Source organism: Prionailurus bengalensis, chromosome D2 (assembly GCF_016509475.1).
Source record: "Prionailurus bengalensis isolate Pbe53 chromosome D2, Fcat_Pben_1.1_paternal_pri, whole genome shotgun sequence".
Classification (NCBI taxonomy): domain Eukaryota; kingdom Metazoa; phylum Chordata; class Mammalia; order Carnivora; family Felidae; genus Prionailurus; species Prionailurus bengalensis.
The window spans coordinates 15,441,445-15,457,235 of NC_057351.1; the positions used below are offsets into that span (position 1 = coordinate 15,441,445).

Sequence of the window (15,791 nt, forward strand, 5' to 3'; positions counted from 1 at the left end):
AGCACCGTGAGGGAGGGAGGCCCCAGGGGTAGAGGTGGAGGGCCTGACTCCCTGGAAGGGCACGACAGAGCAGCTTAGCCAAGTGGCAGTGATGGAACGGTCGGAAGGGTGAGTGTGAACCAAATTCTAAGGACGGGGATCTTGTTTTACGGTGCCCAAGGCTCGATTCCCGTAACCGGGGACCCAGCCGCTCCTTCCCCTGGGCCCTGCCTCTCGGTTCTCAGCCGAGCGTCCCAATCCCGGTCCTTGCCAGACTCCCAGAGGACGGACCCCTGTCCCCAGCCCGCCACACTGCGTCTGCTGCCCCCCTGCCCCCCATGTGCCCCGCACTCACTATATGGTCTCGATCACGGCCCGACGGCCTGCAGCCTTCTTGCCACGCCAAGAAGTAGACGTCCCAGCTGGAAGGGGACTGGTCGCTGTGGTGGAGGCTGGCGGCCTACTTGTGGGACGGCAGTTAGGAATTCATAACTAATCTGAATCCCAGACTGGACAGGAAGGCTCTGCTCTCCAATAGGAGGCGTCCCAGAACCTGTCAGATAACCATCAAGGATGGAGGAATGGTGCCAACATGATGAACCGAGGAGGGTAATTTCTATGGTATTTCAACCCGGGTTCTAAGGAGGTTTGCCCCACAAACGCTCCTCATTTGATAATGGAGAACTGGCAAAGTAAGTAAAACTGGAAAATAATTACCCTGAGCAGCACAGATGAATTTAGCACGATTTGCTTACTTGTTCCACTTGCAGAATTAATTAAAACAAAAATTAAGAGCAGCAATAACAACCACAAAAGGCAACAAGAGTGAAGCGATGAGATGCGGGGAGGCACGTTATCTTGCACAGAACACAGACCATTCCTCTTGGACGGACAGATGGGTCTTCGTCCCTTTGTTTCCGGGGCCCGCTGATGAGTTCCCCCACCGAGCACGGGTGGTCTGCTACCCAGCCATCAAAATCACTGACTTGTGGATGAATGTAGGGTATTTTTGGACAGCAATCAGCATTACGGTATAAATCACAAACAGATGTTTGGCCTTGTCAGACTGAACAGACTACCAAATCACCGTCTCTGCTAATTCGCATTCGTCAGGGTCCCTTTTCTCCCCATTTTTCCCTCCGAGAGGGTAACTTAGCTCTTGGGTGTGGGTGGATCAGATGGGCGCCGGCCCCGGGTTGAGAGCGCCAGGCCAGGGGCTGCCCACGCTCCTCCCAGTCCTGTGGGACTCTGAGCGGCACCATGGGTGGGTCCCTCCAGCAGGTGGGCAGAAGCGACCAGGTGGGGACACCTGTGGAGACGGGCACCCCCCCCCCCATCCTGCTGTCTACATTGCACTGGATCCACATGAGGCAGAGGGCCCTTGCAGCCAAAAAGAGGCAGAGTAGAGGCGGGGCTGGAGGGGACCCCTGGAATCTCTGTATTAATATGGTCCCTAAGGCACGCTCTCTCAAGGACAGGTCTCTTCTCGGGGCCTCCTATACACATACGTAAGGATTTTAGAATTGCCAGATGCACAGTTACTAACTTGGACATTTGGGGTGAGGTGGAACATGAGAAAATGCACAGGACAGTCCTCAGGGGGCCACCCCTTCAGCCCCTCTGTTTTTACCGACTGAATGCCTACGTTGTCGCGGCTTCGGGAGACATGTCGATAAGGCAGTTGGTAGAACCGTGTGTGAGGTCACTATCTGCTCCCTTCAAAATGATAGTTCAGAATTAGAGCCTAGAAATTGTTGCTTAAGCGACTCAGCATCCTGGCGAGCACACGCCTTCCTCCCCCCGCTTCCCTTACAACTGCCAGCGGTCGAGTCCTTCTCCCAGAGACGTGGGCAGGACCAAGCCTTTGGGGCAGTCGGAACCCTTCTGTCGAGAATGGCCTTGTGTCCGCAAGCCTCAGCAGGAGCCCTGAGCCCAGGCGTGGCCGGCACGAGGGAGTTGGGGGCCACGCGCATGTCAATGTGCATGTCAATGCGGGCGTGGGCCTGGCCAGTCACACCTGTGAGGCCTTCTTCTTAATGACCTTGATTTTAGGGGAAAACTTTTGTAGAAAACAAAGGCTGAGGCAGGTGGCTCAACCATTCCCCCCACCCCCCCCACCCCCCCCCCCCGGCACCTTTTGAGGCAACTAAAAATGACACAAGCCTGCATGTTTCTTCCCTTTATCGCTGCTTATCAGATGAGCATAGGAACCAAGGTCCTAACGCAGGAACCGAATTGGATTTGCTTGCTAGGGTCAAATTACACTGTCAAGTGACACATCCCAGGGTGCCTGGGTCTGGAGCTTCCGGAAACGCAGGACTCGCGTCGATCACCCTGACCCCTGCTCCCCGTGGCAACACTTCCACTTGCCCGGGGGCTGCCGGGGGCTCTTGGCTCAAGCCACAGTCCTCAGGGTCCTGGGAGGGGCCGTCCCGACCTTGGCCACAGTGGACCAACCCGGGGCCCAGCTGCCCGTCTCGCCGCACAGACCTTGACATTGGTAAGCACCTGCTGTGGCAGCCGGTTCCGCTTTCTTTTACAGGCGGGAGGAAAGGCCGGAGCCAGTCTGTCCAAGCGCACGAGGCGTTGAGCCAAAGGCCGCCCGGGCTGAGCTCATCGGGCCCCATCCTAGAGAGCCACCCGGCCTTCCTGCAGACGTCCACGTCGGTCCACGAGCTGGCCCAGAGGCTCTCGGGCAGCCAGCTGTCCCTGCACACCTCGGCCGCGTCCCTGCACTCGCAACCCCCACCGGTCACCACCACGGGCCACCTGAGCGTCCGCGAGCGGGCCGAGGCGCTGATCAGGTCCAGCCTGGGCTCGTCCACCAGCTCCACCCTGAGCTTCCTCTTCGGCAAGAGGAGCTTCTCCAGCGCTCTGGTCATTTCTGGACTCTCTGCCGCGGAGGGGGGCAACACCAGCGACACGCAGTCGTCCAGCAGCGTCAACATCGTCATGGGCCCCTCAGCCCGGGCCGCCAGCCAGGCCACACGGGTAAGGGGCTCGGCCGGCGGGCCAGGGTGGGGGTGCGGGCCCCCGCGTCTGCAATCGCCTCGTCCACGGGGGCCCCAGACAGGAGGTGTTCTGGCCATGCGCGGAGGCAGACGAGACGCACGGCACACGTCCCGCAGGTGATGACACACAGCAGGCAGTACGGAGGCTGCGGGACACGGGAGCTGGGCTGAACTGCTCTCCTTAGCCCCGAACCCGGGATGCGAGCGGGTCCACTTCCCCCCCGCCCCGAGCAGGAACACGTTCTCCTTCGTTCCCTTTTCACGCCAGTCTGGCCCGAGGGAGGGGGAAGAACACACAGCAACACCGGCGTCAGACTACGGTCCGTTCCTTCCGCCGGATTCAATCTGAAAGCTGCCGTGGTGTGGCCTTCTGCGCATGTATTTAAATGCTAGGAAACGAGAGGTTGAGGGACTCCCCCTAAGCAAACGGCTCCTTACCCAGAGCTCCAGGCAAGCGGACGTGAGGCGAACACTCGCGCCTCCTAAGAGAGAAAGTGAGTGAACGGACACTACCCACCCAGCGGTCGGGAGGCGAGGACGGGAGGCACAGGGCGCACTTGGGTGTCACAGTGCAGGTCTCCCGAACTCCTTCTGGGTGTTCACACATTCTCCTGCTCTAAAAAGCACGGGAGTCACGGCCTGCCCCTCTCTGGTTGGGGGACTTGTCTGCAGCGGGCTGACGGGGGGCCACACCACGGGAAGGTGCCCTTCCCACCCCTGGCTCCACGGTCGGCAGGAACCCCCTCCGCGGGGCCGTGGGGCCGCGGCAGTGGTGGGGTTGTAGGCCTCCTGGAGCCCCACGCCACACCACCAAGGGCAAGGAGGCTGGCTCCTTCAGGAGCTGTAACTGGGTTTAGTTAGGTCACTAAGGTCTAATCAAGCTTCCCTCATAAAAATGCACAGTAACAGACTTTTCTCCCACCGCTCAATCTGTTTAAGATGCCGTCTGTGGGTGTGGTTCTGGGATTCTGGCAAATTCAGTTTCCCTCTTTCCAACAGGACAGCTGGGCCCTTGGCACTCTGTGCACCCAGGGTAAATAACCATCCGTATGACGGTTCAGGGGCAAACCTGCCGTACTGAGCGTTCCTGCCAGGCGGGAAGTGTGTGTGTGGGGGGAACGCTGGCCAGAACCAGGAAATCCAGGCACACGGTGACCTCTCCCCCGAGGGCCCGTGTTCCCAGCATGGCCACATGACCTGGGGAAAGGTCCCCGTGTGCAGAGCCCCTAGCCGCCCCCCCACCCCCGGCACATCGGACCCCTGGTTTCCTTCCTTCCCCACCAAAGCCAGAACCCCGGGCCCCCGCATCTGACCTGGGACCTGCCGCGTGGGTGGGTTAGGTCGGCCCCTGCGGCGGCGGGTGGGGATTCGAAGCGGCGGTAGGTAACATTTGCTGAGACCCCTGCCTCTCCTTTCTCTCTGGAAGCACCTCTCTGAGCCGTGTGAACCCACCGAGGCCACCGAGCAGGGGCAGCTTCGCGACCACCGTCTGGCCGAGGCCATGGCAGAGAACGGGGGGCTGATGTGCAGGAGAGCAAGCCAGGAGGACATGGGCCTGGACGACACGGCTTCCCAGCAAAGTGCGTCCGATGAGCAGTAGGGGGGCAGGGCTGGCCAGGAGCCCCTCCTGTGGAAAAACGAGGGCTGCTGTAGCCAACAGTGACTGTACCTCGGGTTCTGGAAGAGTCTCACGTGAGGATAAAACACGGGGCAGCACACCCCCTTCCCCCGACACTGCCCCAAGCCACCCCCGGAGACCCCAGACGTGGGACGCACAACACACTTTCCAGAATTTGAAAATTCTAACAAAAAGCCATGTAATATCTTAAATAGAGTAGAGCGCATAAATAACTCTTTCCTGCCCTGAAGAAACTAAGACAAGTGCATGTTCATAATTGGCATTTTATACATTACCGTTACCACGTTAAAGGGACAGCAGCACCCGTCGTACCATCCGCTGGTCAAATGCAGTAGGGTTCAATCTACACATAAAGAAAACCTCACTTCTTTATAGTATTTATGCAGACGTCAAGTATAAGCCAGTAGCGGCTTTTCTGCAAGAAACGTGGTAGTGCATGAAGTCGGGTCTAAAGTATCCCGTGAGAGATCCAGCGATGCTGGCGACCCACGTGTAGAAATCTAGGCCTGTGGGGGGAGCACGGAAAGCCATTTGGAATCCCATGACGCTCAACTGTAGTCCCCCGCTTCCCACAACCAGGCCTGTCTCGCCCGGCGCTCCCATACGCTCACAGGAACGTTCGCTGGTTTTCCGAGCCGGGCGATCCTTCCCGGGTCACAGAACACTTGCACACACCTTCGTTTTTGGAATTAAAATGTTTACAGTTACTGTTGTGTCCGGTTGCTTGAATTCTGCTGTAGCCTTTACTGTGAGAATGACATCTGGGCAAATTCTGGGACTTTGCCCACCTGAAGACCCCCTACCGGGTAAAGCAGAAACCCGGTTCCTTGTGGATGTAATGGGTGGGGCTGGGGGGTCAAGGGGGTCCATGAAGAGTATCATCACCGACCTGTGGTTCATCCCTTCTGGAAAGAAAAGAGTTAGAAATACTCATTTTGGAAACAGTTCTGCAAGTTTCTTCAAGGAATCTAGGATTTGGAAGTGTGGGGAGTAGGGGAGGGCATGGTGGAGAATTTCCTCCCCCCGCCGCCCCGTAAGTAGATGGTAATACTGTTTCTTTTTTCAAAACAAGAACTGCCAATTAATAATAATAAGTAGGCTCTGTAAGCAGAGGCACAGTACATTGTTCTCACATCAGTGATCCCTGGAGATGCAAAGTTGGCTATTGATTTAAATGCAGGTGATTGTCTAATGAGAGGCTGCTAGAACCTTACTGTAGTTCTCCAAATTGGCCAAACCAAACTTGGCTGGCAGTCCCTGAAATCCTCTTGGGCCACTTTACAGCCAAGCCCTCAGGACTAAATGCCCGGCCCTGAGCTGTGAGCGTGGCCTCCCCACAAAGGGCATCTCCATGAATTCCGTAAGAAAAACGACAGATGCCCAGTAGCAGCCTGATGTGAGCTGACCACCCAGTGGGCATCCAGAAGCAAGCGACGCAGAAAGCCATTGTGTTCCACAGAAAATGAATCTCCTGGGGCACCTGGGTGGCTCGGTCGGTTAAGTGTCCGGCTTTGGCTCTCAGGTCGTGATCTCACGGTTGGTGGGTTCGAGCCCCGCGTCGGGCTCTGTGCTGACAGCTCAGAGCCCAGAGCCTGCTTCGGATTCTGGGTCTCCCCCTCTCTCTGCCCCTCCCCCGCTCACATTCTGTCTCTCAAAAATAAATAAACGTTAAGGAAAAAAATAAAGAAATGAATCTCCTGAAAGAGCTGGAAAACCAACCAGTGGAGAGACTCGTCAATGTAAACGAGAAGCCGAGAGCTCCCGCTGCTCCTGTGCGTTGTTCTGCTGGTGCTTCGGGAGCGGCTTCCCTAACTGCAGACTCGACCGCTTATCCCGGTTCTCAGCGCAGAGGGAGCAGAGCAGCTTGGTTATGGTTTGCCAACAACAGCGAAGGCCAAAGTCCTCGGATCCGAACGCAAGCGTGCGTTGTCTGCGGGAGTAGAATCCTCCGGGCGTGCATGGCGGGGGTGCGTACACGCACACACGCTTACGTGCGCGGGCGCGCGTGCCCACAAAGGGAGAGATGGGGTCGGACCCCTTCCTGGACCCTGCAGGCCGGTGGGCAACGCAGCCACGCTTTTCCTCTACGTTGTGGCGAACCACCTTTCCGTTTTCGACGCGCATCAGAGAATTCCTTGCAAGACACCGGATTAGCCCCCATTTAAAGGCGATATTCCTAAGGTGACATCTCCTGCAGGAGTCGTTTAAATGCGCTGCCAGCATACAACCAAAGGGTTATGTTTTTGGACACTGAACGAAACGGTTTTTCCTCTAAAGAGGTTTGATATAAATCGTGTGGCTGACCGGGCATTATTGATTCTAAATCAATGGGTTTGCACTGTGCGCTGAAACCATCTGTCTGGCAGGTAGTTTTCTAAAATCACTCGATGCTCCGGCGTCTCCTTGCCCATAAAGTGTGCAGCGCAGCCCTTGTGTCCTCAGCCCCTCTCAGGCCTCCTCCACCGTCCAGTGGTTTGGTCCAAGTCATTACATTCTGGGGACACAGCACCCACCATCAGCGCGCACACACACACACACACACACACACACACACGTGTGCAATCTTCCCAGATGCAACCTTCGTGAATTCCAAGATGGGAAGAGAGAGGGGAAAGGGCCATTCCACTTTTTCTGGGCCACCATCGCCCCCTACCCCGCCCTGGATGACCTGGGGGCTGGGAATGGAGGGGGCCTCTGGACTTGGCAATTGTGCTGGGAGCCCTGACAGATGAGGGCCCATGAATTTGAGAGACTCGTCCATCCCTGCACATGCGCATATTCAGAGGTAGGGGGGGAAAAGGTTTTTTTTAAAACGCTGTGCCGTAAGTGGCCGGTGGTGCGGTCAACTCATTCTCCACATCCGTTCTGCTCTGTCCCCTCCAACCATGGTATTCCAGCTGAAACTCTTCACACAAGCAGTACACCTGTCCATTTCGTGTTTTCAAAGTGAATTCTTCCTTCAAGTCTGGCCCCCGACCCAACTATCTGTTAGGTGTCTAGATTTGAAGAGTAGGCATTTCAAACTCAGATACAAACGGGAGCTCCTGACGTCAGCCCGTCCCTGCCACCGCACCGCTTCCTCTCCCAGAGTGCCTCGTCTCGGGTAGTGGCACCCGTACGGGTGGGCCCACGCCCTCGGCTTCCCCTCCAGTCCTGGCCTGTGCTCGGTACGTGGGCCTCCAGTGGTGTTCTGCCTCAGCGTCTCTTGAATGCTCAGAATGCGCCTTCTACGGGCTGTGCGCGGTCAGCCGTGGGTTAGAGTCATTTGTGAAGTCATCTGATCTGGTACTGGGGGGGCTGGGACAGCAAATGCTGATTTCTCACGGTCCTGGAGGCTGGGAGGCCCAAGATCGAGGCGCCAGCAGATTCAGTGCCTGGTGAGGGCCTGCCTCCCGGTTCACAGATGGCCATCTCGCGGTGTTCCCGCGAGGCAGAGGGGAGAGCCCTCCCTGATCTCTTATAAGGGCCCTAATTTCATTCACGAGGGCTCCACCCTCACGACAGGATTCCCTCCCCAAGGCCTCCCGCCTAACACCATCGCACTGGGACTTAGATTTCAACATAAGAATCTGGGGGGGATACAGACATTCAGACCACAGCATTATCCTTTATTAAACTTCTTAAAACACAGGGATAGCTTCTGATATCTTCATATGTGCCCCTGATCATCCTGACAAATTATTTAAGGTCCCTGCCAGAGCCACCACGAAATGCTCTTCCAGTTTATAGCTGCCAGTTTATCCCAGCAAAATGTCAGCTCCGAGATCTGGAGGCACACGATGCACAGAAAAGGACAGAAAGCTTCAACAGGGACACAGTGGGAGGAGTGGAAAGGCATTGGGCTTTGGAGCCACACAGACTTGGTTCAAACTCTGTATCTGCCACTAAAGGCAGGTTTCTTTATCATTAAAGAGGAAGCACGCAGACGCTCGCATCCCCTCTACGTGTTGGGGGCCGTCCCGAATCTGTTCTGCACACTGGGTACCTCCGAGGACCCTGTTTCACCCACCCTCCACAGCCCATCTGGTTTCAGCTCTCAGTGCCCGCAAACTAGCGATTTTACCTTCTTGCAAGAAATTTCACCAGCTTTCCTTCTCAGACACAATCAGTGTACTATATAGTCATGACTGAAAACACAGAGCTCAGGACAAGCAGCAGAGAGGAGAATGTCCCTTCACACTTTCACAGACAGGCCCCTCCTGCAGGGCCAGTAAAGGCCCCATGTGATGGGCTCCCTCTGGCCAGGGCGGACCGGCTGCACCAGGCCTGTGTGGGGTCCGTCTTCAGGGGCACATAGGTGACGCTTCCCCAGCCTGTTCCCTTTCTCAGTTTACCTGAGGCCGCGCGGGGATCCTCAGGACTGTGGGCATTGGCGAGTAGGTCTGAGACAGCGGCCAGGCTCCTGGGGATTGAGGAAGCCTCTGCTGCTTGAGTCAGCAGCGTGGCCATCCGAACACACGGAGGTGCACAGACCACACCCGTGTGTGGCCCTCCTTCGGGCCTGGCGAGCCTGGCGCAGGTCACGCACAGCCTGTCAGACGCCCTGAACAGCCCAACCGGGCATGGGCAGCGGGACAGAGATGCCCTCGTCCCCACTCTGAATCTGTAATAAGAGATTAGTTCATAAGCTGGTAGGCCTTTCAGCTGTGACCCCTCAAAGGCTCAGCACATCCAGACCAAGCTTCAGGAGGCTCCCCTGGGGAAACACCAAAGAAAGGATCCTGACCAAAGAGCCCGTCACGGGCCACCGACCACTGTCCCGGCTCAGAGATGCAAGTGCTTCCCGTACTGTCCAGTGTGCCCAGTGCCCAGGACCCCTCACTCCGCACGCCCAGACCGGGCCACCGTTCCAGACAGGGGCACGCCTGGCATCCGTGCCAGCTGGGTCTGGAGCTAAGGCTGGCTGCTCAAGTATCCCGGAGATTCGCGGATCTGCACCAGAAAGGACCCAAGAGCACCGTGCGGTCTCCGCAGTACCGTCAACCACCTGCCACCTTTTCCACAGCTGCCCCGCGACAGGCCGAACCTGATCTTTCCACACCATTCTCAACAGCCCCAGCTCCCGGCACCGGGCCCTCCCCAGGGGATCGATCACACGGACGGCTGCTGCCGGCTTCCTTCCACGCTGTGGCATCGCCTTCCTTGGACGACACTCGTTTCCCCCTTATTCTGGAAGGGAAACGGGGCACGGAACGGTTTAAGGCCACGTCTAAGTTGATGTGGCCAGAGTGGGGGCTCCGACCCGAACCCACAGGCCTGAGTACAGAATGAAGACCTGCCTCCCACACAGGGCTCACGCGTTTGCACCAACACATTTATTTTTATTTTATTAAGCAATAAGCAAACAGACGATGAGATGGGCGGGGAGGACCGAAACTGGCCTTTCCCTGAACTATTTTTACAAACCAACTAACTAGTGTCCCTTGAAACCACAGCTCCAACTGGAGCGGGGTCTGAGTTCGGGACGTGCAAAATCGGTTAGGTAGCGGCCGCTTCTCTCCCCCTTCCCCGGAACACGCTTATGAACTTCAGTGGGGGCGAGTTCCATCTAATACTCCAAAAGCCATTTCTCATTCCATAATTTACCAGAATCATACGCGTAACTGCAAGGGGAAATAAACAGACCCCCTCGGCATAAATAAGCCGCGGCGGACTGCTCATCGTGGAGCGCAGGTCGGGCATTGAGGCTAACTGATCTTTTAAACATTTTTTGGAGAACAGCTGTCAGGCTTTCTCCGGAAAAACCCACAAGGCTTCCGAAGCCGGAAGGCCTAAGTCCTTGCCAGGCAGGGCCCCGAGGAGGCTCCGCGTGAACCAGCACACCTCTTCAAGCGCACGAAGCAGGGACGCGAGCCGTCTTCACTGCCTGCCGCTCTGCACACACGTCACGATATCTGGCAGAAGGCGGTTCCTATTCTCCTTGGTGACCTGTGGGGGAAGTAAGACAAGGCTTCAGGGTCCCTTCCTTTTCCTCAATCCTCTGACAGGCAGTGCTCTACGGGGAGAGCCTGGGAAGGGGAGGCAGGTTTCGTAAAACCCCGGCCGAGAGCACTGTGAGGACAGGACACGCGAGGTCGAATGCCACCCCTGCTTCTGCAAAGCGACAGCTCAGACAGTGGAAGCGGTTCTAACCACGAGGAGCTGGGAGCTGACCCCCTCGAGGGACTCTGGGTAGATGTCAATGCAGGTGGGACGCAGCCCCCGTGCGACCTGACCTGAACCAGGAGAACCGCCTACGAGGAGCCCACCGAGAGCGGCCGAACCCGAACTCTGGGAAGTCCCAGAGGTCAGTAATCTACTCGTCTCTCCACATGGAAAAGCTGAGCCTGGCGAGGAGCCTCTGACGTCAGTCAACTCCCCATCTGCAGGATGGGGAAGCTAAGTCTGGGGGGTGCAGGGACCACACTGAGCCCTCGGAGGTAGCTGGGGACACGGCAGAGGCTAGACCTGGATCCCCCGCTCCGGCTGCATCCTCTATAATTCGCATCCTTCCACAAAGGAACCGGGAGTTCATTCACACTTTACCCGGTGATCTGTTTTCATCTTCCTTTCCTTTACTGCTGTGGTCCCAATGAGTCCAAGAAAAGCATTTAGACGCCCCTTCCTGGGTGGGGGGTTGGACGGTGGGCGGTCCAACCAGGACAGTGGTAGGGGCAGGGCCACCTCCTCAGCCGTCACCTGTGTGTGCCTTCTGCTCGGCCCCCACACGCACCCACTCAACATCGATGGGGTGGCGACCAGAAACTGAGCAAGGTACCGGGGACACAGAGAGGACTCCGATAGGGACTTGACCTCATGGAGCTGGCAGAGCAGAACAGAGGGACAGACGTGGACAGTGAGCGAGCGCACTGGTGGTAAAGGGTCCGGGAGAGAAACTCTGAAGAGGCGCACGGGAGCTGCGGCGGGGCGAGAAAAGGCTTCCGTGGACTGGACTGGACTGGATTTTGACCGGTGGACATGGCAGAAGGTCCCCCAGACAAAGACGCGAGCAAAGAATCGCAGAAAGAGGAAGTGAGTGCATCTGGAGAGCCAGCAGGCTCAGTGCCGGCGGACCCGGAGACCGGACTGCCCACTGCACGAGTCCACACCCGCCCATGTCTAGCGGACCACCTGGCACAGAGCAGGCGCTAAATGAACGTGTGATGGAGACGCACGGCGGGCTTCATCCCCGTGGCTCCCCAGCACCCACTCACCCTCCTCGAAGAGCACTGTGACCTTCCTCTGGGAGACGACGTCATCTAGGAAACTGGCTCTCGGCCAACGAGTTCCAGCTGGGCCTGAAGAGCCTCCCGAGAGCCCGAGTCCTGAAAGGACTGAGTCAAGCAGCAAACGGCGAGGCCACCACCTCTAACACTAAGTCCAAGGACGCGGTGCACTGGTCCTTGCCCTGTTGCTCTGGTCTGTGGTCCCAGGAGGACCATCAGCTCTGCTCCGGCTTGAGGAGAAACTGCCACACAGCCTTGCAAGGCTTTCTGTTGCTGTTTTTGCTTAAATTAGCCAAGTCCCTCTCTGCTGTTTGCATTCAAGGAAGTCTGCTGATGTGAACAGAGGAAAGGGGGAGACAGTGGTGGGAACTGGCAGGCTCATCAGGGGGCTTCGTAACCCCACTGTGCTAGTGGAGAGGGGCCATTAGATCCCTTCCTCCCCGCTGACTTCACCAGGAACTCCCCTAGGCTCTGCCCTCAGAGTCTGTGACAGTTTACCGTGTGCCTCCGAGGGCAGAATACAAGATGAGGGGCATTCGGGGCTACTTCCCCTAGAAACGTAAGATTTATGACACAGGAGACGTGGAGCTGGGAGAGGAGGGACGCAAAGGAAAGACAGAGGAAAGGAGAGTACAGGAGATGTGGGAGGGGGGGAAGAGGAGAGGGAGGGGGAGGAAAGGAAGAGACCACTTGGACCAGAGGGAAAGAATTAACGCCAGCTTTGCACGGGTGAGAAAGAAGGGGCAACTCGGGCACGGCTCGTTCCAGGCACCCCTGCCTCAACTATTCCCTGGGTTCTCTAGCCAGCCACCGAAAGGAGTGCGCGGTCATGGGCATTTGATCCTCCACTTGTACGGGGGACAGTCCCACTGCTGCTCGGTTGTAAATGCGAGCTGCCATGAGGAGAGCACGGAGGGTGGGTGGGGGCAGAATCCGCATGCAGGGAGGCTGGGGCAGGAGCGGAGGCTCCATCCCTACTCTGTAAATCCCCAGGCTTTCGAGAGGGCGCTTGGGGGGGCCTGGGAAGGAAGGCCGAGAAGGTGGGAAGCCCCATGACCCCAGGTGCCGGGTCTGCGTGGAGGCTGGTTAGGCGGCACAGCCAGGGCGGGCAGAGCAGGGGGATCTAACAGGCGTGGGGCTTCAGAGGGAATAAAAAGGAGCGCTTACAGGCCACGCAGGCACAGTTCTGTATGTCTGGGCAATGCCTCACCATCTACTTCGTACGGTCATGATCACGTGGCCACCCTGGTCTCAGGACCCAGCTCGCAAGGCCCCATCTGGTCTCGGTTCAACTTCACGCCGGGCCTCCGGTCGGCGAGCACGCCCCAGCTCCATCGCCCAGGTGTGAGTGACCCCCCGCCCCACCCGGGCCCTCCGCGGGAGCTGTCGGGGGTAAGGGTGTCACAGCAGGGGCGGAGGCGGTGTGTCCCACACGCTGAGGGCACGCTCCAAGCCCTAGTTCCATAGAAAAAAATTAACGCTGGAAAAGATTCATTTTGAGAATGTTTTTGTGTTAAAAATGTGACGAACGCAAAAAACGACATTAATATTTTGCTACCTCCCTTTGATTGCCCTAAGATTGTTTCTGAAAATTTCACAGTAAGAGGTCTATATGAAACTGTCTACAGTGTTCAGTTACTACTGTTACGTTCCTTGTGCGTTGAAGACGGGCTCTCAAATGCGAGAACAAGTAAAAATCATCTGTCAGCCTCAGGGGCCCTCCCCTGCACGCACAATCCTTGTCTTGTATTCAACCACCAGAAGGCTGGCCGCAGAAAGCCCTTACCGAGGAGACAGCACTGGGCGCAGACGAGAACGAGCTGAGGAAGAACGCAGGAAGGAAGCCCCTGCACTCTCCACCCCACTGCACTGCAGCCTCAAGAGAAAGGAAGCCAAGTGAGACCTGAGCCCTCTGCCCTGTCCGGTGGCCCTTGATGAAGATCAGACCCTAAGTTCCCTGGGGACAGGGGCATCTCATTCATCCTGTGTCTGGCACATGGTGGGGGTGGGGGGTGCCCAGTAAATGTTTACTGCATTCTGAGCTGAGCAGGGTCTTTGAAACACAGCTGAGCGATAACATAAAGATTGTGAAGACTCTGACCGTCTTAAGCATCCACGTTGCTCTGTGTGTGCTGCCTCCAGGGGCCACGGAAGGGCCTGAGAGCGACCAGTCAACAACCTGGGCATCCGGACATCAGCGAAGCTGTGAATATTCAGATACACGAACAGGCAGCAGGGAAAGTGCCCCTCACTGCACATACGTTATTTTCCTTGAACCTGTGGGAAAGACCCTGACAAGTTCCTAGTAAGCAACGGATTACAGAAAGAAATTTGACAATGCTTGTTATCGTAAGTTAACACACATCCAAAGTTACTACTAGCCTGTTTCATGTTGTGTCTTTATGTTACTGAACCTAAAATTAGGATTATTCCTGAATCCAATCCCTTTCGCTCTACTTCTTTCGTGAAGGTTAAAGTTTCCAAGCCAAGAATTATTTTCACGTTGTATCAAGTAGGACTTTGCCTGCCTTGAGTTTACAAGATTTCCTTCTGTATTTTCTTCCGAGAACTATAGTTTAGCTCTTAAATTTAGGCCTAGGATCCTACTCTGAGTTAATTCTGGTAGATGATGTAAGGGTCCAACTGCCTTCTGTGCATGAGGATGTCCAGTTTTCCAGCACTGGATGCAGTTTGCTGAAAAACAATTCTTTCCCCATTACGTTGTCTCAGCATGCTTGCTGAAAATGAACGGATCCTCGACGTAAGGATTGACTTCTGGACTTTTAGGTCTATTCTATTGATCTATGTGTCCAGCCTTCGGCCAGGACCGTACTGTCTCGATCACTGAAGGTTGTAGTAAGTTTCAAAATCAGGAAGTAGGAGTCCTCCAACATCGTTCTTTCTCAAGACTGTTTCAGTGGGGTCCTTCCCATCTCCACGTGAATTTCAGGACTGGCTCGTCAACTTCCACAAACACTCTGCCTGGCTTTCCACCCAGGGGTTAACAGATATTCTCTCACTCCTGTATCTGCAGGAGTCCACAGGCCGGGAGGGCAGCAGCAAATTCCAAGTGAGACTAACATGCTTTACGCCCTGCTTGGTGAAAACACCCACCAAGGAGCAAGAAGAGGTCTAAGAATTTCCAAAATGGAAGGAAGTCGGGACCTACTTCCTGTTATTCTTGTGATCTTACAATCCACAAATAAAAATTAAAAGCATAAAAACTGCTTTATGGGAAAAAAGACAAGTGTAAAAGGCTCTGAATTCAGGATAGTGGAATAGATTTTAGTTATAGTAACACTTTATAAAGTAGAAAACCAAATAATTTCTAGGAACCTGAGATTTTTTTTTTTTTTTTTTTTTTTTTTTTTTAGCAAAATCATCTGAACCACCCCATCAACAAAGTAAACAGTACGACATTATGCTAACACTCAGGCTTGGAAGGGAGACAGACGGAGCCTTGAACCCTAGCTCTGCAGCCTACTGAGACCTTGGACATGCTATGCAGCCTTGATAAAATAAAGGTTACGTGACACAGCCACCGGGGTACTGTGAAGTCTGCACTGGTGGGTCTACAGTACTGGGCACAGCACCCAAGTCCAGCGCTCAGTGACTGGTGGCCACGTCGGCATCTAAATGAACGTTGCAGGCTCCAGCTGCCTCTTCTGTCCCGTCAGCAAATAACATTCCCAGCATTTCCATCAAGCAGATATTTCAAAGGAAATCAAAAGAAATATGCTTTCTAAATGCCTCTAAGACAACCAAACTCGTGCGTGCACGCGCGCGTGTGTGTCTGTGTGTGTGTACATGGGCATGTGTGTGGCACTTCCACTGGAAGTGACGAGCAGGGATAAAATCTTTTCTTCACGTTACTAGAGAACTAGGAAAACAGTGCACACAGCTCTTTCTAGTAATCTTGATCCATGGAGATCTTCCTCTCTTGCCTCTGCAGCATTA

At 55.6% G+C, this 15,791-nt stretch overlaps 2 protein-coding genes across 9 annotated transcripts in view; one reads left to right on the top strand and one right to left on the bottom strand.

The window, feature by feature from the left end:
* Positions 1–5,336, top strand: part of PCNX2 (pecanex 2) — a 305,815-nt gene extending 300,479 nt beyond the window's left edge. For all 4 annotated transcript variants that reach the window (XM_043596291.1, XM_043596295.1, XM_043596293.1 and 1 more), the window contains exons 33-34: positions 2,522–2,970; positions 4,417–5,336. In XM_043596291.1, the coding sequence (XP_043452226.1) occupies positions 2,522–2,970; positions 4,417–4,590 (623 nt within the window). In that variant the 3' untranslated portion in view covers positions 4,591–5,336. The remainder of the gene's footprint in view (positions 1–2,521; positions 2,971–4,416) is intronic.
* The window catches only part of NTPCR (nucleoside-triphosphatase, cancer-related), a 36,256-nt gene continuing 24,970 nt past the window's right edge, over positions 4,506–15,791 (bottom strand). For 2 of the 5 annotated variants that reach the window (XR_006299758.1, XR_006299757.1), the window contains 3 exons: positions 10,453–10,557; positions 8,964–9,232; positions 4,507–4,617 (listed from right to left, as the gene is read on the bottom strand). Coding sequence is in view for 3 of the 5 variants with exons in the window: in XM_043596297.1 (XP_043452232.1) it covers positions 10,489–10,557 (69 nt within the window). In the remaining 2 variants the exon portion in view is untranslated. Of the gene's footprint in view, positions 4,618–8,963; positions 9,233–9,922; positions 10,558–15,791 lie in introns of those variants that run through there. The other 3 variants (XM_043596298.1, XM_043596296.1, XM_043596297.1) reach the window with 2 other exon arrangements.